The 25,223-nt window shown below is 37.2% G+C and overlaps 4 protein-coding genes and 1 long non-coding RNA gene across 7 annotated transcripts; 2 read left to right on the top strand and 3 right to left on the bottom strand.

The window, feature by feature from the left end:
• The first annotated feature begins 1,874 nt into the window (after positions 1–1,874).
• Positions 1,875–6,545, top strand: LOC148691490 (uncharacterized). Its single transcript, XR_015955431.1, has 12 exons — positions 1,875–2,611; positions 2,823–2,905; positions 3,020–3,080; positions 3,224–3,290; positions 3,471–3,500; positions 3,600–3,653; positions 3,762–3,826; positions 3,930–3,992; positions 4,932–4,991; positions 5,549–5,614; positions 5,991–6,267; positions 6,361–6,545. It is a non-coding gene; the product is annotated as an uncharacterized LOC148691490 (long non-coding RNA).
• Positions 6,546–6,706: 161 nt separating this feature from the next.
• Positions 6,707–10,540, bottom strand: LOC148691491 (TMV resistance protein N-like). Its single transcript, XM_088684041.1, has 6 exons — positions 10,221–10,540; positions 9,477–10,178; positions 9,086–9,361; positions 8,320–8,968; positions 7,857–8,212; positions 6,707–7,593 (listed from the first exon to the last, which is right to left on the bottom strand). The coding sequence occupies exons 1-6, from the start codon at positions 10,479–10,481 to the stop codon at positions 7,246–7,248; spliced, it is 2,592 nt and encodes an 863-aa protein (XP_088540167.1). The 5' UTR covers positions 10,482–10,540; the 3' UTR covers positions 6,707–7,245.
• A 743-nt stretch (positions 10,541–11,283) lies between these two features.
• Positions 11,284–13,700, bottom strand: LOC137712581 (uncharacterized). Its single transcript, XM_068451677.2, has 3 exons — positions 13,192–13,700; positions 12,941–13,070; positions 11,284–11,915 (listed from the first exon to the last, which is right to left on the bottom strand). The coding sequence occupies exons 1-3, from the start codon at positions 13,630–13,632 to the stop codon at positions 11,680–11,682; spliced, it is 807 nt and encodes a 268-aa protein (XP_068307778.1). The 5' UTR covers positions 13,633–13,700; the 3' UTR covers positions 11,284–11,679.
• Positions 13,701–14,706: 1,006 nt separating this feature from the next.
• On the bottom strand, positions 14,707–18,750 carry LOC137712579 (guanosine-3',5'-bis (diphosphate) 3'-pyrophosphohydrolase, putative (DUF2215)). Its single transcript, XM_068451674.2, has 10 exons — positions 18,508–18,750; positions 17,676–17,898; positions 17,310–17,467; positions 17,072–17,217; positions 16,815–16,877; positions 16,622–16,714; positions 16,327–16,488; positions 16,055–16,146; positions 15,660–15,820; positions 14,707–15,401 (listed from the first exon to the last, which is right to left on the bottom strand). The coding sequence occupies exons 1-10, from the start codon at positions 18,596–18,598 to the stop codon at positions 15,097–15,099; spliced, it is 1,494 nt and encodes a 497-aa protein (XP_068307775.2). The 5' UTR covers positions 18,599–18,750; the 3' UTR covers positions 14,707–15,096.
• Positions 18,751–20,015: 1,265 nt separating this feature from the next.
• Positions 20,016–24,999, top strand: LOC137713551 (putative zinc metalloprotease EGY1, chloroplastic). 3 transcript variants are annotated; one of them, XM_068452861.2, is made up of 10 exons: positions 20,016–20,707; positions 21,585–22,049; positions 22,172–22,312; positions 22,807–22,908; positions 23,497–23,708; positions 23,843–23,893; positions 23,971–24,040; positions 24,219–24,287; positions 24,445–24,495; positions 24,616–24,999. In XM_068452861.2, exons 1-10 carry the CDS (start codon positions 20,345–20,347, stop codon positions 24,772–24,774), a joined length of 1,683 nt encoding a protein of 560 aa, XP_068308962.2. In that variant the 5' UTR covers positions 20,016–20,344; the 3' UTR covers positions 24,775–24,999. The 3 variants fall into 3 exon arrangements, with proteins under 3 accessions (XP_068308962.2, XP_088540712.1, XP_088540713.1); XM_088684586.1 differs by lacking the exon at positions 22,807–22,908 and having other exon boundaries at positions 20,207–20,707; XM_088684587.1 differs by lacking the exons at positions 24,445–24,495; positions 24,616–24,999 and having other exon boundaries at positions 20,207–20,707; positions 24,144–24,266.
• The last annotated feature ends 224 nt before the right edge of the window (positions 25,000–25,223 follow it).

Raw genomic sequence — 25,223 nt, forward strand, 5'->3', positions numbered from 1 at the left:
CGGTAAACAGATCGCCACCCTATTTATCATCGTTCGATGAGTTTAAATTTTTTAGTTTGTGTTTATTTATTACATAGATCTTGAATTTAAACTCATCTAACAATGATAAATAAGGAGGTGAGCAAAAATATTCCCAATTCATAATGTGGGATTTGGCTGTAATACTTATATGTATTTAATACAATTACTACACGTTCATACAATTACTATCCCAACGTGTAAGTATTGTAGCCATAATGCTAAGTAAACAAATTTTAGACCAAATTTACAAACTATATAATGTGTTACTAATAAATAAAAAATATGTTAATCAACACTTAAGTAATAATTCAATTATCAACAACTATGTTATATAGTTTGCACAAATTGATCTCCCGAGCATTACCCAATCCCATAAGTGAGAACAAGAAATTATATTTGATAATTCATGCCACTTCGTTTGCGTCTACAATTAGATGTTATAATCTCTAAATCTAGTACAATTATGACCTAATTGACATTAAATCAAATGAAAAGGAAACCATTATTTATGTGTTACCATTTGGTGAAATGGGAAGTAGTTATTAAAAGTAAGGAGGAAGGGGGTTAAGGTGTGGGGAATTTGAGGAAACGGAATGAAGTGTTACTGGCTAAGTGGTTGTGGAGATTCTCAAAGGAATCAAATTTTCTCTGGCACAAGGTGATAAGAAGCAAGTACAAGTTGCAAGATAATGGGTGGGATGCAAATCCTTCCACTACGTGTTTCAAGTCGTAGCCCTTGGAAACATATTTCATCTGGTCTTCAATTGTTCCTAAAGTGCTGCAAGTTTGAGGTGGGCAACCAAATCATTTCAAGTTTAGTGGATTTTTCTCTTCATTCTTTGCGCTAGAATTTTGATTTCAGAAGAAATTTGAATGAGTTGGAGATAGTAGAGGCGCTAGGTTATTACAAAAGGTGGAAAATGTTCATTTGATTCAACCAAGAACGGATAACAGAAGGTGGAAAGTAGACTTATCAAGATTGTTCACTTGCAAATCCTATAGCTCTTTCTTGAGCAACAATGGAACTGTGCAACATTTTCCACCCTTTTCTCAAATTTGGAAATCAAAAGCTCCTCCGAAGGTCAAAGTTCTTGTGTGGTTAATGGCTACTGGGAAGGTCAACACTTGTGATCAAGTTCAAAGGTGAAGATCTTTTATTTGTATTTCTCCTCATTGGTATAGTTTGTGTAAATCTAAGTAGAGTGCTAATCATATTTTTCTCCATTGTTCTTACTCAATACAGTTGTGGTGGACATTGGTTCAGGAAGTTAGAGTTAGTTGGGTCATTCCAAAGGGTTGTTTCGAGCTTCTAAGCATCAATTTTGAGGCTTTAGGAAAAGGGAGGAAAGCTAAAGCTTTGTGGGGCTGTTTGGTGTTGGTAGTTTTTTGAAACATTTGGTTGGAGCGTAAAAGAAGAGTTTCCAAGGATTATAATTGAGTGGGGGTAACCCTCTGGGCATCGATTTCGAATGAGTTCAAGGATTATTCTCTTTCTCATATAGTTTGGGATATGTTAGCATTCATAAAATGATTTTGGTTGAGGTTATGTTCCTTGTAATCAAATCTATTTGAGAGGTCTTCAATAGCTTTGCCACATGGTGGATTTCTTATACACTATTTTGTAAGTCTTGTTTTTATTTTAATAAAGTGTTATCATTTCTTCTCAAAAAAAAAAAAAAAAAAAAAAAAAAAAAACGAAAAACAAAATGTGGCCTCGAGTTGGGAGGGGAGGGGGAGGAGCCTCGAATGGGGGTGATAACTATATTTTAATTTATATTTTGGTTTTGTTTAATATTTCGGGTTTTATTGTATATGTTGATCTGATAGACTAATTTATATGTCGAAAAATTTTATATATACTAAAAACCGGTGGAAAAACACTGTTCATTAACAGTTCCCTACCGGTTATGCCCCTAATCTAACGCACAGTTTTTCGGCTTCTTCAAGATGCTACATGAATTGGCAATTTTGCCCATGCCACACGCGTTTTGGGGTTTTTCACTCGCTCTCCCCATGTGCGTCGTTTTTGGTGTGGAAGGTGCTCGAAGGCTCTTCCATTTTCTTACTCTCTGTTTCTGTGCTTTTCCCTTGGTTTTTTATAATATTTTAGTGTTTGATGTGCCACAAACCATGTGCCCTAATTTAACTCCCATTTTTTAAATAATTTGTTTGTCCCGTCATTAATTTTTAATTATTATTTTTTCTCTCTCTGTCCCACAAATGTTGTTGCCTAGCCTCTGATTGTTTTAATTTTTGGTTATACTCTACTTTTTGGGCCTCTATCTTCCACGTGTTGATCATCGTGGGGGATGAGTTCTGTTCAGAGGCTGGTTGTTTTATTTTTTGGTTTTGTTCTGATTTTTCAGATTCTGCTTCCACGTGTTGATCATCGGGAACTATTCTATTCAGAGGCCTTAATGCTTTTACTTTCGTTTTCATCGCATTCTCTCCTCACTTTTTCCTTTTGTTTTTCCGCTTCTCTCTTTCTCGCTTTTCTCTTTCGTTTTCAGTTTGCTGTGTTCATCTTCTCACCTTTGCTCCTGCACTTCGCACGCTGATTTCTTCACGTCTGAAGTCTTGCTGTTTTGTGGTTAGTTCTGACCCTTCTGGGTTTTTTCGTGTATCAGTTTTTTTTGCATTTGTGATTATTTTTGTGTTTAGAATTAGGTTTTTTTTTTTTTTTTTTTTAATTTGGGTTTAGGTGATTTTGAGGGTTTAGAGTTTATTGTTTCCTCTGAATTTTGTGGGGGCGAGAGTTATAAAATATTGAGTTCTGTTTTTGAGTTGGGATTCTATGGAAGGGGATGAAAACACAATCTGCCAAGAAGGAACCTTCTAGGCTCAGATTGGATGATAAACGTGAAGGAATCATGCTGACCAAACCGTGAGCATCAAAGATTGATTCTTTTTTTGTTCTTCAGTAGTAAAAAAAATTTCAATTTTTCGATTTTTTTATTTTTTTTCTAATTTTCTGTTCATGGGTATTTTTTTCTTCTAGGAATTCAACAATCCTAGAGGTTGAAAACCACCGAGAAGAAAAGTTCCAGATAGATTTGATGGTGAGCTTCATCAAATTCATTTTTTTTCCGTCATATTTTTCCCTTTTTAAAGGATAAATTACGATAAATTAGTAATATTGGAATTTCCCCTCTACCTCTCATTTGGGTTCCTCATATAGTGATTTGATCTTCTGATTCTTCAGTTCAACCGGGCTCTGTACCTTTGGTGATGTCTATGGCCGGTTGGCCGGGCAGGCTTCCTCCAATGGGGTACGGTTCTGTTATTTTGTTATATGTTCTTTTGCCATTCATTCAATCAAAATTCCAAAAGTCGAATATAGTAAAATAGTAGGTCAAATTCATTAATGTTATCTTAACAACTGTTTAATAGATTTATATCGTTGCATGTTTGATTTTTTGAATTTTTACTGTTTGTTTTGTTAATTGCAGATTTACAGTGTTTGATTGATTTCGGTGAGGGTGAGTTGTTAAGTTTTCCTTTATTTATTCATGATGTTTTATGAATGATTGCATGTTCTATATCTAATTTCACTAACTCTTTGGGTGTATTTTTCACAGTGGTTGTTCATCTGTTTTTTCTGTTATCAGTGTTTACCACCTGTTTGAGAAAAGGTATTAAATTGGCCTTTTTTTAGATTATTGATATGTTTTGAATGTTTTTTGGTTTGTCATGTGTGTAAGAATGTGAAATAAACTATCTAAGGTAGTCAATTTCAATAGAGCAGTAGCAGCTGCTGGGATTCTAGATGGATGAAGAGGAGTGGGGTTATATTGAAGTCAAACCCGTAAGCAATTTACTCATATATACTGTATATATTGTATGGAATAAGAGATGTTAATTTTCATAGATTTTTTGTTCATTTTTTGTTTTGGTATTGTGTTTACAAGAAGCGCATATGTTCTGCTGTTCAAGCCATATGGCCAACCACTCTCTAGCATCAAAGTGGACCAGTAAGTATTACCAAGCTATATCAAATTAAATAATATGAACAACTCATCTTCTTTTCAACATATTTTTCCGACATTTTTCTCATGTATCAATGATTATTTTTCCAAAATTTGAACCCAAGAAACTAAATGTGTTACAAAAACAGATCTGTTATGTGTTGTAAGTTCAGCAAAAACTTCAAACTCAGTTTTCTCTTTTGGGGTTTTATTAATTTTTATGAATTTAAATTTCTTTTGATCTATTATTTGCAGTCGCTCTCAAACTTTCAGCTCTAAAAGTCATTAAATAAGGAAATCTAAAACTAGGACTTAAGAGGTAATTATAATTAAACTACCCAATTTTTAATCAATAAATAATTTGTCTAATGAAAAATATCATCATGCATATTTTGGTTATAGAGGCTCTTTTTTATTTATTTTTTATTTCATGGATTGTAAACACTAGAAAGCTAAGCATCTGACAACAGCTTCCCTGAGACACGATTTTGAGAAGGTAAAAAAAGAGCGATACTTTTAAGTTCTGTTTCTTTTGTGTGTTCTTTTAAAATTGAAGGTTGTGTGAATTGCAAATGTCTAATCATGCGGAATCAGGAAGCAGTGCTCATCTAATTGTGGAATTTAGAATTTAATCTTGAGGTTGTAATTATGATAGTTAAAGTGAAACAAATATGGTCCAACATTGATCCAAAACATGACTTGCTGGTTTACCACTTTTGTAATTTGAATAATCTTGCAAAGAATTTCTCTGAGGTTTTTATAGTGCTTTCTTTTTTTGGTGGGTAAGAGAATGGAAGAGTATTTTCCGTGTTACCAACAGTTCAACATAGTAACTAATACTATGCATATATTCGTCAGTGAAAATACTTTCCATTTTTAACTTATCATTGGGTAGGAAATTTTGATGAATTTATGTTTTTTTCCTCCACTTCTCATTGTTTTCAGGTGATTGGAGCTGAATATCGAAAAGGTTTTGAGAGTTTTGGACATGTTGGACCTCTCAAGGTTGATGTGGTGTAATTTATGGAGTTATATGTATGGTAGTGATTGTTTTATGTGCTCTGTCGAAATTATTTTACTGATTATGCTATGACTTGCTACTGTTAGTTTTTACTGTGAGTAGGATTTTTTGGAAGACAAGTTGCAATAAGATTTTCTTAAACGAATACGATATGTCGTCAAACTGGATGAAGTTTATGGTCTTATATTCTCTTTTGACAATGTTGTGGTAAGTTTCTATTAGTTATGTGTTTCAGGTTCTGATGGCTAGAAATCAGAATGTAATGAACTGTGGAACATTGTATTTATGACATCTTACCGATCAAGAAAAAGATTTAAATGTGCAATTATTAACAGAGATGTAATTGCGTAACAGTTACTTTTTCCGGCAAGGGTTTTCTATTTTTCCGACTACTATTCTCATTTTTTTTTTGAGTTGCATGTAATATTTTATGGTCAATGTGATCCAATATCTATTTAATTAATTATATTCTTAAATCATGTAGGAAGACTAGCAAGTAGCAATGATACTGCTTTCTAAATAGTTACGGTTCTTATTGCAGACCAAACCATTGAGATAATAACACTGCATGTAACATTCTTTCGAAGAAATCCATATGTCGATATTGGTAAGTATCATTTTTCTATTTGTTCCTTATGATATATTTGTTCACATAGTGGTATTTTGACTAACATTTTGTTATTATAAAGGAAGTAGCTTCATTTTTCACAACTTGATATTTCCAATTTGGTGGATGGACATTATTAACACATTTCAACACAGTTGACCATCTATGCACAGTTTTCAAATTATAGTTTCTATTTTGGGATTTCTTTATCAAACCCCTTGGGACTTCGTGTGTAAAATTTAGTGCTCCTTCCTTTTGGTTGATAGAATTAGGTTCAAGCTTTATTGCCTTCAGATTATATTTAGTCATGTTAGAAGTTAAATTGCAAAGACATATGATTCTGTAATTAATATTTTGTTTGTTTTCTTTGGTTTAGGTTTGAACTAAAAGAACCTAAGAAATGAATGATGCACATTCGCAATGATATAGAATGCTTACATTGCAACTTCAGCTATACAACTTTTACCACCCCCAATTGATCGACGGGTGTATAACCTTCTGTTTACACCCTACCAAACAGTGTGTTCTCCTACTTTTCATCCAGCTTTTATCTAATATACATTTGTCATTTTCAATCTTTGTTATAGTGAGACAAAACTAATCAGAGGCAAACGCACAAAAGTTGATGAGGTGCTATAAAATTGCTAAAAAAGGTAGCCATACTATATTCTTATTTTCTTTACAGTATAATTCCATTGTCATATAAATTTATTTCATGTGTTACAATATTTTCTTTCCTTACCTAGGGTGCTTTCTTATCAATCAACAGTATTGGAGAAAAACTTTGAGCGTTGCAGTAAACAACATTTGTTGTATTTTGTCATTCTAGATTAAGTAATAAAACTTCTACAATTTTTGGTGTCTGTTGGATAGATTTTCATATGTAAGTAGTATAAATCTTTTATGGCATAGACTTTACATATTTGAAACATAAGCTTTATTACAATTTTTATTAATCCCGCAGCAACGCGCGGGTAGAACTTTCTAGTGCTAGCTATATTGCGAGGCATTTGGTGTTACAACGGATAAGAAGTCCTTAGCAAGTAATTATTACTTTTGGTTTTTTTTTTTTTTTTTTTGAAGAGTAATTGATGCTATAACTTTGAATTCAATATCAAAGGTTAAAATCAAATTAAATATTAAGAACTTCGATTTGTGTGTGTTCTCTGTTCTAAAGTGAGGAGAAATTTTTCTGTGTTCGGAAGAACTACCCATGAATCTAAAAATCAACATATGCACTTGAATAATCTGACGATAAGAAAAAGGTTTAATTTAGGTTGAACTTGAACACATTGACTTACCAATAACTTGACAAACAAGGAACCCGGGAAAAGCAAAGTTGCCAAAGAATCAAAAGTAGCAATCCAACCAGAAAAGCTCTGAAGAATATGACCGTCTTTCCGATCATCGGATTGATTTTACCGCTTTCCCGGCATTCGAGTTCATCACAATACTCGTAGATATCACGACTTTGCCTGGCACCTCCTAGTCCTACCGATGATTCATCAAAATCATCACGGAATATGTCCTCCATGTCTCGCTTATATACCAGACGGAGCCCACACCTTTTCACCTCCAAGACGGAGATGCTGGATTCGAAGGAAGCCTGAATATGTCTACATTTCCACCACTCACCTGCACACTTTGCAAACCATTTGCGCGATATGTAGCACAACCAAAGGTGATCTGACTCGATGCATATGTCTTTGGTGAAGGGAAGAACAAGGCCAGGGATCATCACCTTTGTCAGGATCCAACTCACACCGAATCTTTGGTTCATCTGTTGAATTCAAATCTACCCGGCGGATGGTTGCATTGTCGCGGACTCCAAAAACAGCTGATACAGCAACTCCCTTGAACTTACTACTGCACCAATGTGGACGCACCTCGATACTTAAGGAAGAGCCTGCACTCTGATGCATGAACCACTTTGGAATTTCACTTCCAGAAATACAACTACTGAACGCAGCAAATGGTTCCTGTACAGTGATGAGTACAACTTTTATCACATGTTTACCAGCAGGATTATGTATGAAAGGTACGAGGATCGTTCTCATCCTGACATATCATGTGTTCACTAACACATAAGAATGAAAAAGTAAGTGGGACTTGTCGAAATTATGTATGCCAACCAGGTATGGATCAATCCCCCGCCCCCGCCCCCGCCTTGTTCATCCCATACTATAAGAATCAAGTATGTGTTGTGTGTGTGTGTGTGTGTGTGTGAGACAGAGAGAGAGACCTGAGAATCGGCCTTCATTGATGATTGAAGATACTTCCTCAGCATGAGAAATGTCAGGTTAATGCCTGGATTCCCTGCCAATCTATAGCAATTAATAAAACTGAACCCCACCCGCACCAAACTGCCTGCAGACAATGGATTTGAAAACGTTTCAAGTGACGAACAATCTTGCGCCATTAATTCTCTTACGCTTGATGGAATGTCCGGCAATAGTTGAAGCCTCTTGCAACCATTTATGTTCAGTTCCGTAAGCTTTGTAAGTTGACTGATGCTTGCAGGAACGCTGACGAAATTGTTTCTGTTTAGATGTAGCTTCACCAATGAGCTTAAGCAGCCAAGATCCGAAGGAAGTGTTCCTTCCAATAAATTGCAGTCACTTAGATCAAGTTCCGTTAGAGAATGTAAGCTTGACAAACAGTTAACCAGAAGCGCTATAGAATCTTGATGTTTTCTCATGACCAACGTAGACCAAAGGATGAAATCCAAGGTGTAGATGGCAGTCCGTTACATCCGTGGAAAGATAATAACTTAAGGTTCTTCAAGAGTTTAAGGGAGGACGGTGCTTCTCTTATAGCAGTTCCACCAATATCAAGATCCTCTAATGATTCTAAATCCCCCAAGTTATCCGGCAGTTTTTCAAGTTTTGAGCAACCAGAAAATGCAAGAACTTTAAGAGACCCCAACGCACACATAGCGCTCGGAAGATTCACAAGGCCTTTACAGTCTCTCAGACTTAAATATTCAAGGCCTTGTAGGTGATCAATTGTTGAGGGAAGTTCTCGTATTGCTGTACCATCTAACGACAGGTTGAACAAGTGTTCCATATTTCCGACAATCTCAGGGAAATTTTTGAGTTTTGTGCAACCGGAAAGAATGAAAATTCTAAGGTACTGCAGTTCGATGGAGTTTGGAAGACTTCTAAGACTTTTACAATCTTTCAGATTCAACAAAACAAGTCTTTTAAGCCCTGTAATGGACGGGTGAATCTTGGATAAACTTGTACGACCTTCGAGGATCAGCCTCTCAAGGTTTGGGACTACTCTAAAATCCGGGGTCTTGATGAGACTTCGAGAGTAACTTAGCTGAATGATTTTCAACTTCTCCAGAGGCTTCTGTAAATCCAGAAGAAAGGGAAAAAAAAAACAAACAGAAAGGGAAGAGAAATTAAATTAGCATTTACTGATTTGCAAGCTTTTTGATGAAATCACATGTACAACAACCCACAATACCTTCATAACTTGCCAGAGTTCTTCAATGCGGCTATCACACAACTTGAGTTCGAAAAGCTTTTCTGGTCGAAAACTTGATGGGAGAGATTTTGAAGGATATCCGTGCCATTCAAGAATTCTTAACTCATTTGAGAGATATGTAAGGTCTTCGGAAAGGTGCACATTACCTATTCTGAGAAACCGCAGTTTGTTCATTTTAGAGAAGGCATCCTCGCTCGAGTGAACCTCTTCGTCTAAAGGTGAAGTTAGGGCAAAGCCTTCAATGACTTCGGTACCCTAATTAACAAGAGAAAATATTAATCAACTGCATGATATAGCAGACTGAGTAGAACAGCTTATAGTTTTGCTTAGTCATACGTTAGTTTCTGAATTCACACTGCAAATCTCCTACCTTATTATTCACTAGTACATCATAGACATCCTCGAAAAGCCACAACCTGCTGCGTTTTCCAGGCTCCTTACGAGATTCTTGGCGAACAATTTCCCAACCCATCTCTTGTAGTAAATCATGCATCCATAACATGTTATGCGAAACACTTATGAGAGATTTATCAATTAAAACTCTTATTCCAATATCTGAATGAAAGCCAAAGCTGTCGAGTATCTCTGTTACTCGAGCTTTGTTCTTCAACTTGAAGAAACAAGCGATATCTAGGAATATGTTCCTCTCCATCTCCTCTAGTCCTTCGAAGCTTATTTGAAGTACTTCAAAAACTGTTCTGTTAGGAACTTCTTTTAGTTTATTCAATGCACTTTTCCACTCAGATACAGTCCTGCCAAACAGAAAGGACCCCAAAACTTCAAGCGCCAACGGGAGACCATTAGCATAGTTTACGACAATGTTGGAGAGGTCTGGATATTCTTTTTGCGGATGGTGTTTTCTAAACGCTTTCCAACTAAAGAGCATAAGAGATTCATCTTGATCCAATTCTTTGGCCTTGTATATTTGATCCACTCCATGTCGAAGAAGCAAATGCTCATCTCTAGTTGTTATGATGATTCTACTCCCCGAACCAAACCAATCATGTTTTGCTGCTAGTCCACACTTTTCGGAAACCTCTCTAACGTTGGAAAGAAAGCTGCTACCGTCAAATTGGCCCCAAAACGGCAGAAAGATCTAAGCCAGCCTCGAAACTATCTCATCCAAACACCATGTCGAAGAAGCATAGTTTCGTGAGAAAACAACTACCGCAAACCTTGATTCTTCGATTGCTTTCAGGAGTTCCGGGGAAATGGTTTTTCCTCTGCCAAGTTTGAGGTCGTCTCTGAAGGTCACGATTCCTTTGAGTTCGAAAGCAGCATACAGATGGTCAGTGAAGTTCTTGCGAGTGCCTTGGCCTCTAAAACTAAGGAAGACGTCATATATGCATTGAGTTGGATGCGTAGTGGAAGCCATTCGAAACTTGAGAGCTTGTCGGAGTCGACTTCCCGTCGTTCCCTGTCTCGCATACTCAACGAGAGAAAACAGAGATAAGGTTCGAAAGGACTGTTATGGCCAAACAGACGTGTTCGAAAGGACTGTTATTACATATTTGCCCCCAGAACTTTTGGGGTTTTATCAGTTTGGGTTTTCAGTTTTTTTGGTATCCAAAATGAGTGTGACCTCTCTACGATTCCAAATTGTTGACTGACACGTATTTATAAATTTTTCTTAATTTTATTGTCATAAACTTAATATGTGTCAAATAATAACCAGGCCATAGAGAAGCCACACCCATTTTGAGTGCAGAAGATCTTTCATGGTTGATCCAAACTTAGGAAAGTGTGTTTAATCGTGACAAAAAGTGATTTTCGTTACAAAAATTAGAACCATAGGATGTAGACAAATGGACCAACAATCCACTACCAATCAACATCGATGTTGTTCCAAATTTGCATATTACCACACATTATGCGACGTTTTTTCGCAAAAGACCGACCTATTCGCACTCGTCGACACCAACTAGACGTAAAGGGTTTGAACCGATGAACACCCTACAACTTAAATCTTTTAGATGATTGCGTCGGTGACCATCTTGTTATTGTGGTTTTGCGAGTCACTTTAATTTGCCTTCCGACCACCTTAACCCTGTTCGAGTTTGTTGCTATGTTTTCCCAAAACAAAATTTGACCAAAACATTTGTTGCTAGTTCTTCTGCCCAGTTCTTTTGCCCAAAACTGTTGAACTACAAAGAACTTCAGATGAGAGATCGAAAAAGAAACACAGAACCGAATCGACATCTTAAATCTGTCAAAGTGCCTATTTAGAACACTTACAAAATCCAAGTACCTATCTATTGACAAACATTCAGAAACTACCATTCTTATTATCGTAGAATTCTGGCTCAGATTCACAAGAATCGCGAAGCAGAACCAGTTCTTCCTCTCTCCCTAATGGCATCCTTCACCCACAAACCACATTTTTCCCCACCGAAAGTGAAATATACCCACAAACAATTGCGAAAAAGAAGATGAAAACTCACAGTTGCACTCCATCAACTTGTCTTCCACGGCCATTACAAGATCAAAAGATATGCGGTTAGCTGAGAAGGGATATATAATGGCGGAAGCCTGTTTTCTTAATAAGGGGCAACCAGAATCTCCAACCACAGCAATTATTTAGAGTCTTTGTCTTTAGACTTCTTTTGTTCAGAAACCCTTGCTCCCGTGATCTTACAAACAGGTTCATTCTTCGACTGCAGAAGCTTGAGATCTGGATGAACTTTGAGATCTCCCATTACTATCTTTTGGTTAACATCCAACTCACTCAGATCCACATCAATATATGGAGGAATCACATCAGCAGGACAAAGGAACTTTACGGTCCTCTTGATTGTGTTTAGACAACCATCTGCCAAATTGTAAAATGTCACGGTTTAGCTTAACTCGATAAGATTATCAAGCTATATGAATAAGAATGCAAACTGATCAAAAGTAACCAAAACAGCAAACTAGATTCTAAGTACAACAAAAACCATAAAGACCCTTCACGTACTAAATTTACAGTACAAAGTATGTAGCTTATAAATTATAATATGAAAAGTAAGCCATTATCAAATTCAAGTCTCCCCCTATAATTAAAACTCTAATTTACCTCCCGCAAACTATTTTGAAACTAACCTTCATATCCATGATTTGGAAAATGCTAATACGTAATACAGAACGCAATCTACCAAAATCAATACGAAGAACAACCTTCAAAAACTTAGATGCAACTCAACTCTTGGAAATGGAATATGGTGAAAACTGTTTCCATAAAAGCGAAACTTTTTTCGTTTGACAAAATCCTTGGATAATCCCTGACACTTTCCGGAACTTTTCAACCTAATTTAGTTATGGATTTGACCAAAAACATGCCCCACAACAGAAGCTTTGTATGCTCAATCACCGATGTCCGGAATTACAGCTTTGAGACAAAAACTTCCAATCCTTTCATAATCTTTTGCATGAAACAATGACTTCCCACATAAATTCTCGAAGCATTTAAGATTTCAGAAGGTTCCATATCAACATAAGGCTCGTAATAAACCTGAACTAAATCTAAAATCTGATGATATCTGCATGCTATGTTGTGATAAGAACAAGCCCCTGTATTCTTCTTTTCTATATACGTCTATAATGCACGTGAAAACCCAGTAACACGAAAATGGAATTATGAGAAGGGAACAGTGGGATATAATCCGAATGAGACCAAGTATCCTACTTTGCTAACTAGGACAGTTTGTTATATGCACAACAGAATGGAGGCAATGTTGGATCAAAGCATGGCATACACAACAAGAAGACAGAAACAGAAATTACAACCGGAAATTCGCAACAACGAAATGAAACAAATGAAATCCCATACGACAGATAGAAAAAGGTGGTTTCTTTTACTTTTCTTCAATCCAGGAGAGACATCATCTCCTCGAAACACAAGGGGAATATCGACTTTCAACAAAGCATGGGAAGGAGCCCTTATGAAGGTCACATTCAGCGGTGCATCCGTCGCAGAGTGCAGATGAATCTAACCAAAAAACCACCACATTTGACAAACCATGGCAGCAAATTAAATTAACTTTATTTAAATTGGATCAAATTTGTTGAAGTTGTTAGAGACGGCAGAGTCAGAGTGTAAGACTACATACCGAGCGAGGCAAAACGCGGACCCTCTCAACGACGTCGTTTTCGGAGTCGAAGTCGGAGCGAACCTCAAGGTCAAAGAGCCTGGAGAGGAAGAAAGAGCGGCCGAGATGACCGACGAGCTTGCGGATCTGGTTGGTCCGTACAGAAACGAGGCGCTTGTTGCCGCCGTGCTGGCCGTCCTCCTGCTCGAAGATGATACTGGGGACGCGGCCGGCCTTGCGCTCTTTGGCGGAGATGCTTTTGCCAGAGGTGGTGCGTGGGACTGCGAAGATGGTCTCGGCGTACTTCGGGTCGGGTATCGGGAAGGAGGTGGTGGATTCGAGGTCGGGATCGAGTTCGGGGTCCGGTTGGAGGAGGACGGCGGCGGACGATTGGGTGTATCGGCGGAGTTGGATTTGGAGGGCTTGGGTGAGTACGGAGGCGCGCTGCCTCTGGAGGAACATTTTGGAGTGTTGGGAGTGGCAAAATGAAATGTTGGGGTTTAGGAGGGTTTTCCCGTTGAGTCCACGAGCGAATTCTGTAGAGACCCAAAAATAAAAAGAAAACTAATAAAAAGATATTGAAAATTTTGACTTTTAATTAAAATTATAAAAAAATGTTGTAATTGAATAGTATCATGAATGATTTTTTAAAGTAAAAATATCATTAACGTTAAAATTGAACATTACCAAGAGTGTTTCGTTAAGACTCCCAAAATAAAAATATGCAGAAACTACAATAAACCTTACACTAGGGTTGATTTTATAAATCCTAAAACACCACTGCGTTCAAGTTTATGCAAAATCTTTCGTTAAACTCCATATCTTTTTTTATATCTCTTTCCAAATCTTCATCTACTTCTTTTGCCTGACGTCTCAAAGTTGCATTTTCTAACCGGAACATCTATAACACTATGTTTGGATGAAGAAATTTAAGATTAAGGAATTTTAAAATGAAAGGATTTTATTTTCTAAAATTTGTGAATTTTCTTATTTATTTAACCTAAAAGAAAAATTGAATTAAATACATAATTTGTTATTTTTAAACTCTCATCATAAAAATTAGGAATGATACCTATTTACATGGAAATTAAACTTGGGAATTGAGTTCTCAAATTCCAAGTTTTTTTTTTCACACGGAAATTCTAAATTTCTATATTTATGAATAAAAAAAAAAAGAATTTGTGCGTGCCAATTTATAAATTATGACTTTTATCTAAATCCAAGTTTATTTTCCTATCCAAATATAGTGTAAGTCTTCAATTCACTGTCCAAAACACCTTAAGTTAATTTTTCTCTCATCTTAATTTCAACTGTAGTCACTCCTACTTTACCTCAAATATCCTCATTTTTTATTCTATAATTTCTTGTATGCTCACACATTCAACGAAACATTCTCACATTTGCTACAATCATATGTTGCTTTTTAACCACCCAACTGAAATACATTAGAGCGAAATGTCCAAATTTAACTTAAAATGATTGAATTATAAAAATTGTTGAACAAAATATAAACATTCCCAACAAACAAGATATAAATTTTGTTAAAATAAAATACAATAAAATAAACAAGATATAAATAATAATTCACAAGATCCCGTTTCTTACTTAAACAAGTGTTGGCTGCTAAAACCTAAAAAGGGTGAAAACACACATCAATTCAACAATGTGGGACTGAAGCAAATAGGCAACAAGATCTGCCAATGACATGGTTAACTAGTTTTGGAAAAAACGTCGCTCACTATAACGTTTACTGGTGCGAAAAATTAACTACGTCGGTCCTACCGCGTTCTATACAGCTCTCTACGTATTCCTTCAAGGAGGCAGTTCAAGTTAGTGTGACCTACATCAACAGTTATAGAATAGTGAATACAATCTAAGCCAACATCAAGTAGCAGATGCCATAGTCAATAGGATACTCTGTGCCAGTCACTGCCACTTAAGAAAACCTAATCGATCTGTGCTCCCCACGACATTCTCGTCTGTAGAATCTGATCCACTTCCCACAGTTTCATCTGAACTCTCGCTTGGAAGGAGCTGTATGCGGTCAGCATGCTCAATGAGCCAATTAGGGACTTCAGGAGATGCTGCCCATTCTGCTAGAGCTTGGCGGGTTGATTCGTGTGTGAAATCATCCCACTCTTTCTTTGTGAACTTCTTTCGGTTCTGCATCTTGTGGAAGGTTGAATAATACTCCTGTTGATTAGGTGCCCTGGAGGATGGGGTCATGACACCTGCAACAAACAGAGACAAATAACAAAAATTAAAGCGTCAAACTGCAGTTCAGAACCTTTCACAAATGTGAAAGACTTATATGAAGCACTCAGCGAAACAACAAAGATAGTATATCGACTCAGTTTTTTTCTGAATAACCACAACAAATAATCAACCAAACTCTTTGTTGAAGCATATAAAAAAATAACTACTGAGTAGTTGAAACAAGAAATCAGTCAAAATATGTATAAACGTAACAGCAAATACAATAAAAATACCTTTAACAGGAGAGTCAGACCAAGCAGATAGACTCCTTCGGCTGTTCCAACTCTTTTCTTGTGGGCTAGACCTGCTAAGAAATTCTGGACGACTTTGTCTACCCTTGACCTGGTTTCCCTTCTGCAGCCAAAGACTCCCACTCCCAGCACCCGACCGATGACTGCATGTAATGATAGTAATATGTTTTAATGTGACAAAACCCTTTATTAATGATCAGGACGCATCATTCTTGGACCACTAATTTTTAACTTCCAAATACAAAACCTATCCAGAAATCTAAACTTATTTGAAGAAAAATATAGCTCCACACAAAAAGTTAAAAAAAAATTTCTGCTAAAATGCATTCAGTTCTGTAATGCCAAGAAAGTACGCAGGTAAAGAATGTATGACTTACGATTTGAGATGCCGTTTCAGAGAAGTAATGAACTTGCAGATAATCCAGTAAGAAACCAAAGCGCCCATTGCTAAAGGAGTATCGAGTGTGCTCTGAGAAATAATGAAGAGTGGAAAAGGCTTATATTAATAACAGATGAAAAAATGAAAAGAATCAATAACACAATATTTTGGCAATTACATTCAATTTATAAAACTAACTTTAACAAAAGACTAGAATAACCAATTCAGTCGTGAATATCAAGAACAGCCAAAAGGAATGCGAGAGAACACCTGCAAGATGGAGGTGGTTCCAATGATACGCATAGCCCACTTGACAAATTGTGCTATACCAACATCTACTGTCCCATCATTTGAGACAACAAACTTCCTCACAATCCAGTACCCTAATGCAGCTCCCGCAAGGATAATTCCCACTAGTAAAAATATAGAGACCTGGCAGAAAAACACGACATGGTAAGAAGCCAAGACAATACAGTGATCCAAAAAGAAAGCATCAGAAGCAGACAATTTGCCTAGATATTTATGAGAATTTTGCGAATATAAGATTGAGGGAACCAATACTTACTGGGTTATGCATCTCCTCACTTAGCCCAAAATTCAAAAAAATTGAATTTACCATCAGTGAAAACTGATGAACAAGGAAAGATCCTGCTCCAAGCTGTCAAAGGTATATAAATTGTAAGATTTACTAGTACTATAAATTAAATGAGGTTAATAAACTCTGAAGCAACAGTAAAATTCAAGACACCAAGAGTTACCACAGATCCATATATGGTAAGATAGAGGACATTTTTCCTTCCAGTTGGCAACAGCTTCATTCCCTAAAAGATTAAAGAAAACAATAATACAAAACATTATCTACAAAGTTGCAAGCTAAAAACTGCAGGTGAAAGATAATTATCACAAAACCCTGTAACTACAATTCTTTTTAGAGATCTGAAACTCAAACTACCCAAAGAAAACCTCAGAGCATGCAAACAAAACATAAATACATAGGAATCACACAAAAAAGTACCTGGAAGAGAATGATTATAATGACCAGAAATACTCCTATAATCATTGAACTGCTATAATAAAAAGGTACCCAACTGCTGACAATTGGTGCCAACAATAGAAATGTGAATCCCAATGCCAGACACACAAGGCGCCATCTCTGAAAATCTGCATAGACATAATTAAAATATTTACTGAAGCCTGAAAATTGTAGCATAAGCAATTAAAGGCAGCCATACATTATTTTATTTTTGACAGACCTTCTTCAACAGTTATGGTGACAGAGCCAGGTATTTTGCCAATGAACTTGAGATCGACATATTTTTCATCATAAGGCGACATGACAGAGCTCCATAACCCTTTCTGAAGATTTTTCCAATCATCCTCTTCGCACTGACATAATCCAAGCGTATTATTCCTGTACAAAATTCAAGAGTCAGAGAAAGCAATCCACAGAGAAAAGGTGTGCGCGCGACTAGAGAAATGAGGAAGGGAAAGAGCAATAGAGAGAGGGAGGGAGGGAGGGGTAGGCATACAGTGCACTCATAACTCAATCAGAATAAATAAAACACAATTATCCAAAAAAACAAAATGCTTGTACAGTAAAGATGAGACATTTCACTCACCTATGAAAACAAACTTGAATTTTGCTATGCAACCTCTCTGGGATTACAAGAGATGTAGACAAAGTGATCTTAAGTGAACTTGCATAACTCCCAAGTTTTAACCTTGATACCCCAGAAACTCGTGCCCGTTCACAAAATAAAACATCTTTAGAACCAGGCACAACTGAGAGCTCAGAAAGAGGCGCCGGGATGACTTCTAGTACTGGGTTTTCAATATCAACACCTGTGATTTCAATATTGCAAAAGGTTAGTTTCAAATATACAACAAACCAGCGAAACGAAAGAGAAATTCGAACTCTTTAAACCCCTAAAAATACAATGGACATACTGTTTAGCTATAGCAGATTAAAAACTCAAAATCATAGCGACAGCGACCAGTAAGGTGCAATATACGTTATCACATCAAACCCAAGAGGGTATCACGCTAACCTAGAATATTGAAACTTTCCACTTTTAAGGCCGAAAAATCGACACTTTTGAAACCCTAACCGGCTAAGAGCTTGACACTTCACTCAAGCAATACAGCAAACCAAATAAACCCTAAAGAGGCATAACGAAACCCTAACCCTCTATCTGCCTTACAAGAAATAACAAAAGTGGAGACCAAAACGTAATAATTTTCACAGCAAATAAATGCAGAGCAAGTCAAAGCTCAAGTTTTTCTCTATTAAAATGGAAATAAGTAAACAACCCACATAATCAAACATCAAAATTTCATTGATTTTCCTCAAATTTTCTCGGAAACCAAACAGGCGGCAATAGGCCCATAAACACCGAACACAATTGAAGGCAGGAAGGAAACGAATGGGAACGACGATAGAGAGATAGATACCTTTGAGGTCGGTGGCAGGTGAGAGGGTCGGAAGAGAGAGACAGAAAGCGAAGAGGAGGAGCAGAGTGGCGGAGGAGGGAGAAGAGCCCATTGCTTCGCACACTCATTACTCTCTCTCTCTCTGATCCCCGATATAAAAAGTACAGAAGATTTTCCACGTTCTGAAGAGACGATTTCTTAACGAGGCAGTAAAAGCATCGAAGTTTGAGGCTTGAAGAAAAGGGCTTGGATCTTGTCTGGCCCAAATTCATGGTTACCATTGGGCTTTTCTTATACTAAATTTGTCTACATAAACCCAATAATTCTTCTCGTTTGGTATCTTAAATCTTAATTGAGATAGATGATGCAAAGCATGACCTTATACGTAAAGGAAAGACAACAATTGGAAAATTGTGACGTGTTTTCGACGTATTTTTATTGCAAACAATAATTATTTTAAGTACTGATTTGATACTGAGGTGTTTTTAAAAAAAGTGGGTATAAAAAAAGCTAGGAGTTTTTTTGTGTTTGGTAAACATTCAACATCAGTTTTTTTTTCACAATTTTTTATGAAAAAAAAGCTAAAAGTTCAAAGCAGCAAAAGATAGCTTTGAAAAACCGATTTTTTTTGCTTCCACAGCTTCTGCGCAAACCTAATTTGCAAGAGGCGCTGAGCCCTTTAATGAAACTTTAAAACACCCAAAATGACCTTAAACAATTAAATAATTACACATAATACCAACTGGAAAACGTCACCAACTTCAACTGGGAGGTCGTCCTCGTCAATCCTGCCGCAATGCCCTTCACTCCCAGCTTCAACAATCACCATTATTGACCTTGAATTCCATACCCTAGGATGTTGTTTCTGCCTCTATCCTTCCTCCCATCTCTTGTCTGTCCTCTCTCACTCCCATGCTGACAAAATTGCGCCGAGAAATACCACCATCTTTTTCCGCGAGGACCAGATTCGGTTTTGGCATCGCAGATTGCACCGCTTACAGGCTACTGATCTTCGTATTTCTGCAAATTAGGAGAGCCTAGATTGCTCAGACAGACATCAAAACTCAATTATTCCAAATACCCAAAATTAAATACACAAAACTATTTCGTATGATCAAATTCACACTATATAGTTTCAAAAAGAAAAAATGATTAGTCCCGGAAGAAGAAAGAAACCAACATCCTTGAACGTTGGCCCTGCCCGACGTATATAAGGAGAAGACGGAGCAAAAATAAATAAAAACTGAGAAAATTGAAGTTGTGGGGGAGACTTCTAGAGAGATGTTTTTGGTTTTTGCACTCTCCAATATAAAAACTGGGAAAATTATTGCTTACAAGTGCTTTGGTGGAGAGACTATTCTTTGTTATGAATATTGACTCAGAACTTTGCATTCTCCAATATACAAGCAACCGCTTTAATTGAACATTGCACTCTTTTGAATTTCGTCCCTCCCCTCGGCAAATCCTGACTTCGCGCACTGTTCACAAGGAGTCTTGTATAAAGACATACAACATCCTATTTATAAAGTATTTTTAGTAAGTTTTATTCAAGAGTACACTCCTTATTAGTACAAGAAATAAAAAGTACGAAAAAAAAGGATGGACTACTGAAGACAAACTCGTTTTTAATGTTAAAAGAATGTGACTTAAAACATAAATATGGGAAAATTTGAAAAAAAGAAAAAAGAAAAAAAAAGGGGATATTTGCAAAAGTCATCGGATATTCACATATTCAGCGACAGCGAAAAAAAAACTAGCTGAAAGAGTGCAGGACTTCTTCCCTTCCTCTCCTTCCAAATTCCAAATGGTGTTGTAATTTCACACCCTCATAAAATTCAAGCTCTGTGAATTCAGCTGAATGGGAACGCTCACCGGCTGCACTTTCAGCACCCTCGATTTCAACTTCACCCTCAAAACCCGCCAAATTCCGGGACTGCCATCGCCCAAGAAATCCAGGAGGAAGAGTTCTTCATGCTTCTTATGCAGCAGAGCGAGTGTAAATACCCAGAGAATTTGTTGGGTTCCGCGTAGGAATTTTGGTAGGCTTAGATGTTATAGTTCTAGCGATAATGGTGACGGTGACGGAGAGAGTAGCAGCAGCGGCAGTGGGAGTAGTAGTAATAAGTCAACCGACTCCACGACGGTGACGACGACGGAAGTAGACGAAGATAAAACGCGCACGAACGACTATGACTCTGAACCTCGATCGGTTTCTTCCAGGGTACATTGCTCAACTTTGTTACATGTGTTCTTGCTTATATCCATTTGGGTTTTTGCATTAGCTGTTGAATTCGCATTGGCTTGTTCTTCTCTTAATTTTGTTACCTTATAGCGTTTGGTTATCAAGTTTGAATTTTTAATGAAGAAATTGCTATAGGAATTAAAATTCGGTTTTGGGTTCTGCAAAAATAGGAGTATAAGGTTCTATATTTGTTGAATTTTCCAGTTTAGTCAGCGGGTTTTTATTTTGTGGAATTCGAAGTTGATGACGGTATGGCATTGATAATAGTCGTAACGAAAAATGGTATCAACCCAATTGTGGGTTTAGTTTTGCATCACTCTAGGGTGCCTTTGAGTTCATTTTCTGTGTTAGTGTCTTTGTTGGATTGTTTTAAGAATTGTTGTTGGAGAAATTTCCTTTTTGTTTTCTACATATATATGTGGAGGTGGAGCCCCATCTGGACTTCCAACAGTTTAGATAGACAGAATCTAGTTAGCTTCAACCATTGAATGTCACCAACGGTTGGGAGCTCAGTTTCAAAGACTGACTGCAGTGCATGAATCGGTGAAAGACACAATGAATGGCCCTTGAATTACGCACACACATGCTGACACATAATATATATGTATGTGTGTGTGTGTGTGTGTGTGTGTGTGTATTTACCTTGAATGCTCATGTAAGAATATAGGTTACAGATAACCGTTGTGGCTAATCTTCTACGTATGCTCTATTCATAGTAATTGTGAGGGAACTGATTATCAATGCAGATATTTGCATATGTACTGATAAAATTAATTCTAAGCGGCCAAGCGGTGTACATCTAACTTAGTACAATAACACTGTCTCTAATAGCTTGATGTGCCAATATGTCCTTCAGCCGCCAACTATATCACCACTTGGGCCTGCGTACAATAATTTCCAAGTTGACTCTTTTAAACTGATGGAACTCCTTGGGCCCGAGAAGGTTGATCCTGCTGATGTAAAGCTGATTAAGGAAGCACTTTTTGGTTATTCGACCTTTTGGGTGACCAAAGAGGAGCCTTTTGGAGACCTCGGTGAGGGCGTTCTTTTCCTTGGGAATTTGAGGGGAAAGAGAGAAGAGGTATTTGCCAAATTCCAACGCCTACTGGCTGAGGTCACGGGTAACAAGTACAACCTTTTTATGGTGGAGGAACCCAATGCAGAAGATCTAGATCCACGTGGTGGTCCACGTGTTAGCTTTGGCTTGCTGCGGAAAGAGGTCTCAGAACCAGGGCCAACCACACTTTGGCAATATGTAATTGCTTTCTTGTTATTCCTTCTAACAATTGGATCATCTGTGGAGTTAGGAATTGCATCTCAGGTACCGTACGCCAACTTACTTCTACTTATAAATATATTTCGTGATGTTATAAATGGGTCTATCAACAATTGATTTCTTTCTCATTTTTAGATTAACTACTTAATATCGCATTTTATCAACAGATAAATAAACTTCCGCCAGAGGTGGTGAAATACTTCACAGACCCAAATGCCGTTGACCCACCAGATATGGAGTTGCTATCCCCGTTTGTAGATTCCGCTTTGCCCTTAGCATATGGTGTTCTGGGGGTTTTGTTGTTTCATGTGAGTGAGATGTCTTGCTGTTTCATGTGTTTTGGTTCAAACTTAAAAATGTATTGTTCCATGCTATATACATGGATACAATATATTTTGGCTTTAGCACTATGCTCTTTCGTTTCCATCAAGTGAAATCTTTAACCCCATGCATATGTAAGAGAGAGCTGATTAATTGTAATGTTTATTTACAATGTATAATGTGTGATTTGATGCTTGCAAATAAAATGAACATGCTTATATGTGAGGGGCATGCTTGTGAATAAAATGAACTAGATGCTCAATTTTGTCAGTTTCAAGTGAGTGTATATGATGACTAGCATAAGTGTTGTCTGAAAATTATGTCAATTTCTTTTTCAAAAAAATTCTGTCAATTTAACCTTCTCCAAATTATTTTTTGAGTTTTGACAAATTAGTCCATATTCTGTAAATTATGATCTTCTATTTGAATTTTACTTTTGTTCTTATTTGAATATGATTATGATGGAGTCAATTGCATGCAGGAAGTTGGGCATTTTTTGGCTGCTTTCCCAAACAAAGTAAAACTTAGCATTCCTTTCTTCATTCCTAATATTACTCTTGGTAGCTTTGGCGCCATCACTCAGGTACCTCTAATTATCCAAGTATAGCAATTTGAAACATGTCCGTTTAAGAGACTTATCTACATTGTTTAGTATACGATCTGAGTAGGAGTGAGTCATTCCTGAATGAATAATGTAAATTTGATCTTTGTAATCTATTTCTTCCCCCTGCCACTCCCCATCCTACACACAAGGTTACATATTTTATTTAGGGGTGTGTTATCCACGCACCCCATTTTACTTCTTACACACCCCTTGATAATTTCTGTCCGTTGATCTTCTTCAATTCATCCGATCCGACGGCCGAAAATTAAAAAGGTGTGTGAGAAGTAAAATGGGATGTGTGGATATCACACTCCTTTATTTAAGATAGAGTGGTGGCTTATTCTATTCTGACTTTTTAATTTCTCCCATATTTTATGTTTGAATAAGTTAGGACTTTTATATTTGTGTGATGGTTGTAGCTATAGGTATGTTGTATTTGATGCAGTAGTTTGACCTAGATACCTTTGCTCGAATTAGGTATATGTGCGCCTAGACCCTCTTATCTTTCTTGTTTTGTACTTAAAGGTGATTCAAAGAATTTCTTCTCATCGGTCACTGGTTTTGTAGTTTAAATCCATTCTCCCTGATCGGAGCACAAAAGTCGACATATCACTGGCAGGTCCTTTTGCTGGTGCTGCGTTGTCATTGTCAATGTTTGCTGTTGGCCTGCTGCTCTCATCTAATCCCAATGCCACAGGAGAGTTGGTGCAGGTTCCAAGCACGCTGTTTCAAGGTTCTTTGCTTCTTGGACTCATCAGTAGAGCCACTCTTGGTTATGCGTATGTCCTTCCCTTGCCTCTGTAGCACTGTTAAACTGACCACCTTGTTTGTATGTGAGCTAAGAGACATCTATAGCAGTTTCAACTTTCACGTCATATATTCGTATTGACATGTTACCATCCTAAACATGCAGATCAATGCATGCTGCGACTGTTCCAATTCATCCTCTTATGATTGCTGGCTGGTACTATTTCTGGACTAGTTGCTTAATAATTTCATTGCAATGCATAACGTACTCATGAATCAAGTTTAACATTGCAGGTGTGGGTTGACAACAACAGCTTTTAATATGCTTCCAGTGGGCTGTCTTGATGGTGGAAGAGCTGTGCAGGTGAATTTGCAAAATTGTGCACAGAAATTCTCTCTGTTTTCTTTTTATAATGATTTCGTCAAATCTTTTATTTAATTTGTTTTAGTTGTTTTTTCCTTTGAAGTTGCCTAAGGTAGACATTCAGCAGTGATGATAGCTGGATTCTAATGTGGCATATGGTATATCTCTGGTATTGTAGGGCGCTTTTGGAAAAAATGCGCTCGTTGCCTTTGGCTTGACGACATACACCATGCTTGGATTGGGGGTGGTATGCCTAACTTTTACGGCTTAAAAATAACGTGCTAGTGTTTTGCTTCAAACATTAAGTTGCTTGCATTAGGTTTTTCATGTGTTCTAATGACAGTTGTTCCAACTTCCGAGGTTTGTTAAGTTTGATTCTTTTTTTTTTTCCTTTTTCCTTTCAGCTTGGCGGACCTCTGTCACTTCCATGGGGACTCTACGTGCTCATATGCCAGGTTTGCAAATAAGAATTTATAAATTGTGGTTTCATGCTTCCAGAAATCCTCCTTCTGCTACCGGAAAAGGATAAAAAAAACCTCCATCTCATGGCATTTTTTGATTATGTAAATGTTCAGAGGACTCCCGAGAAACCATGTCTGAATGATGTAACAGAGGTTGGAACGTGGAGGAAAACAATTGTTACAGTGGCCGTGTTCCTTGTTGTACTCACACTTCTTCCTGTATGGGATGAGCTTGCCGAGGAGCTAGGTATAGGTCTTGTAAGCACATTTTGATGCATCATAAGTGACAGCCGATTTTTTGTTCGAGTCATTTCGATAGTGATTCCAATAGCCATAAAGTTTGCGAATGCAATACGCATTCGATCTAGTAAAATTCCATTTTTTCACTCTTTTTCGTATTTGATAGTTCTGATGTGCTAGTGTTGTAAAGATATGAATACAGAACAACTGTGAAATTGAAAATATTACAGTCTAGTTAGTGGAAAATGTGGTTTTTCATGTTTCTTGCAATCTGGAAACAACGAAAAGTGTGGGAGGATGCACGCCTGCCTAATCGGGCAGGTGCGACGTTGCATTACAGGCCCGTAGGGGCGAGTACCTTTGCAAGGCTCGCGTAAGCCACGGGCCAAAAACAACCACCCTTGTTAATGCGTTTTTTGAATTAAACGGCTAATTAACTTGATCATCGGAATAATAGTTCACACAACGAACACTGATATTTA

The sequence above is a fragment of the Pyrus communis genome, chromosome 14 (assembly GCF_041283825.1).
Source record: "Pyrus communis isolate YQ-2024b chromosome 14, ASM4128382v1, whole genome shotgun sequence".
Classification (NCBI taxonomy): domain Eukaryota; kingdom Viridiplantae; phylum Streptophyta; class Magnoliopsida; order Rosales; family Rosaceae; genus Pyrus; species Pyrus communis.

Excerpts from the sequence above, each read along its gene's own strand:
- LOC148691491 (XM_088684041.1), bottom strand. The coding sequence starts at position 10,481 with ATGGCTTCCACTACGCATCCAACTCAATGCATATATGACGTCTTCCTT. Across the intron at positions 8,213-8,319 it reads GATTTCATCCTTTGGTCTAC|GAACACTTCCTTCGGATCTT; the intron begins GTTGGTCATGAG and ends ATTTATTGGAAG. Across the intron at positions 7,594-7,856 it reads CAATGAAGGCCGATTCTCAG|GAACCATTTGCTGCGTTCAG; the intron begins GTCTCTCTCTCT and ends ATCACTGTACAG.
- LOC137712581 (XM_068451677.2), bottom strand. The coding sequence starts at position 13,632 with ATGTTCCTCCAGAGGCAGCGCGCCTCCGTACTCACCCAAGCCCTCCAA. Across the intron at positions 13,071-13,191 it reads TCCGCGTTTTGCCTCGCTCG|ATTCATCTGCACTCTGCGAC; the intron begins GTATGTAGTCTT and ends TTTTTTGGTTAG. Across the intron at positions 11,916-12,940 it reads CTCTCCTGGATTGAAGAAAA|ATGGTTGTCTAAACACAATC; the intron begins GTAAAAGAAACC and ends ACAATTTGGCAG.
- LOC137712579 (XM_068451674.2), bottom strand. The coding sequence starts at position 18,598 with ATGGGCTCTTCTCCCTCCTCCGCCACTCTGCTCCTCCTCTTCGCTTTC. Across the intron at positions 16,715-16,814 it reads TTACCATATATGGATCTGTG|CTTGGAGCAGGATCTTTCCT; the intron begins GTAACTCTTGGT and ends TACCTTTGACAG. Across the intron at positions 16,147-16,326 it reads GAACCACCTCCATCTTGCAG|AGCACACTCGATACTCCTTT; the intron begins GTGTTCTCTCGC and ends ATTATTTCTCAG.
- LOC137713551 (XM_068452861.2), top strand. The coding sequence starts at position 20,345 with ATGGGAACGCTCACCGGCTGCACTTTCAGCACCCTCGATTTCAACTTC. Across the intron at positions 22,050-22,171 it reads AGTTAGGAATTGCATCTCAG|ATAAATAAACTTCCGCCAGA; the intron begins GTACCGTACGCC and ends TTTTATCAACAG. Across the intron at positions 22,909-23,496 it reads GCTTTGGCGCCATCACTCAG|TTTAAATCCATTCTCCCTGA; the intron begins GTACCTCTAATT and ends CTGGTTTTGTAG.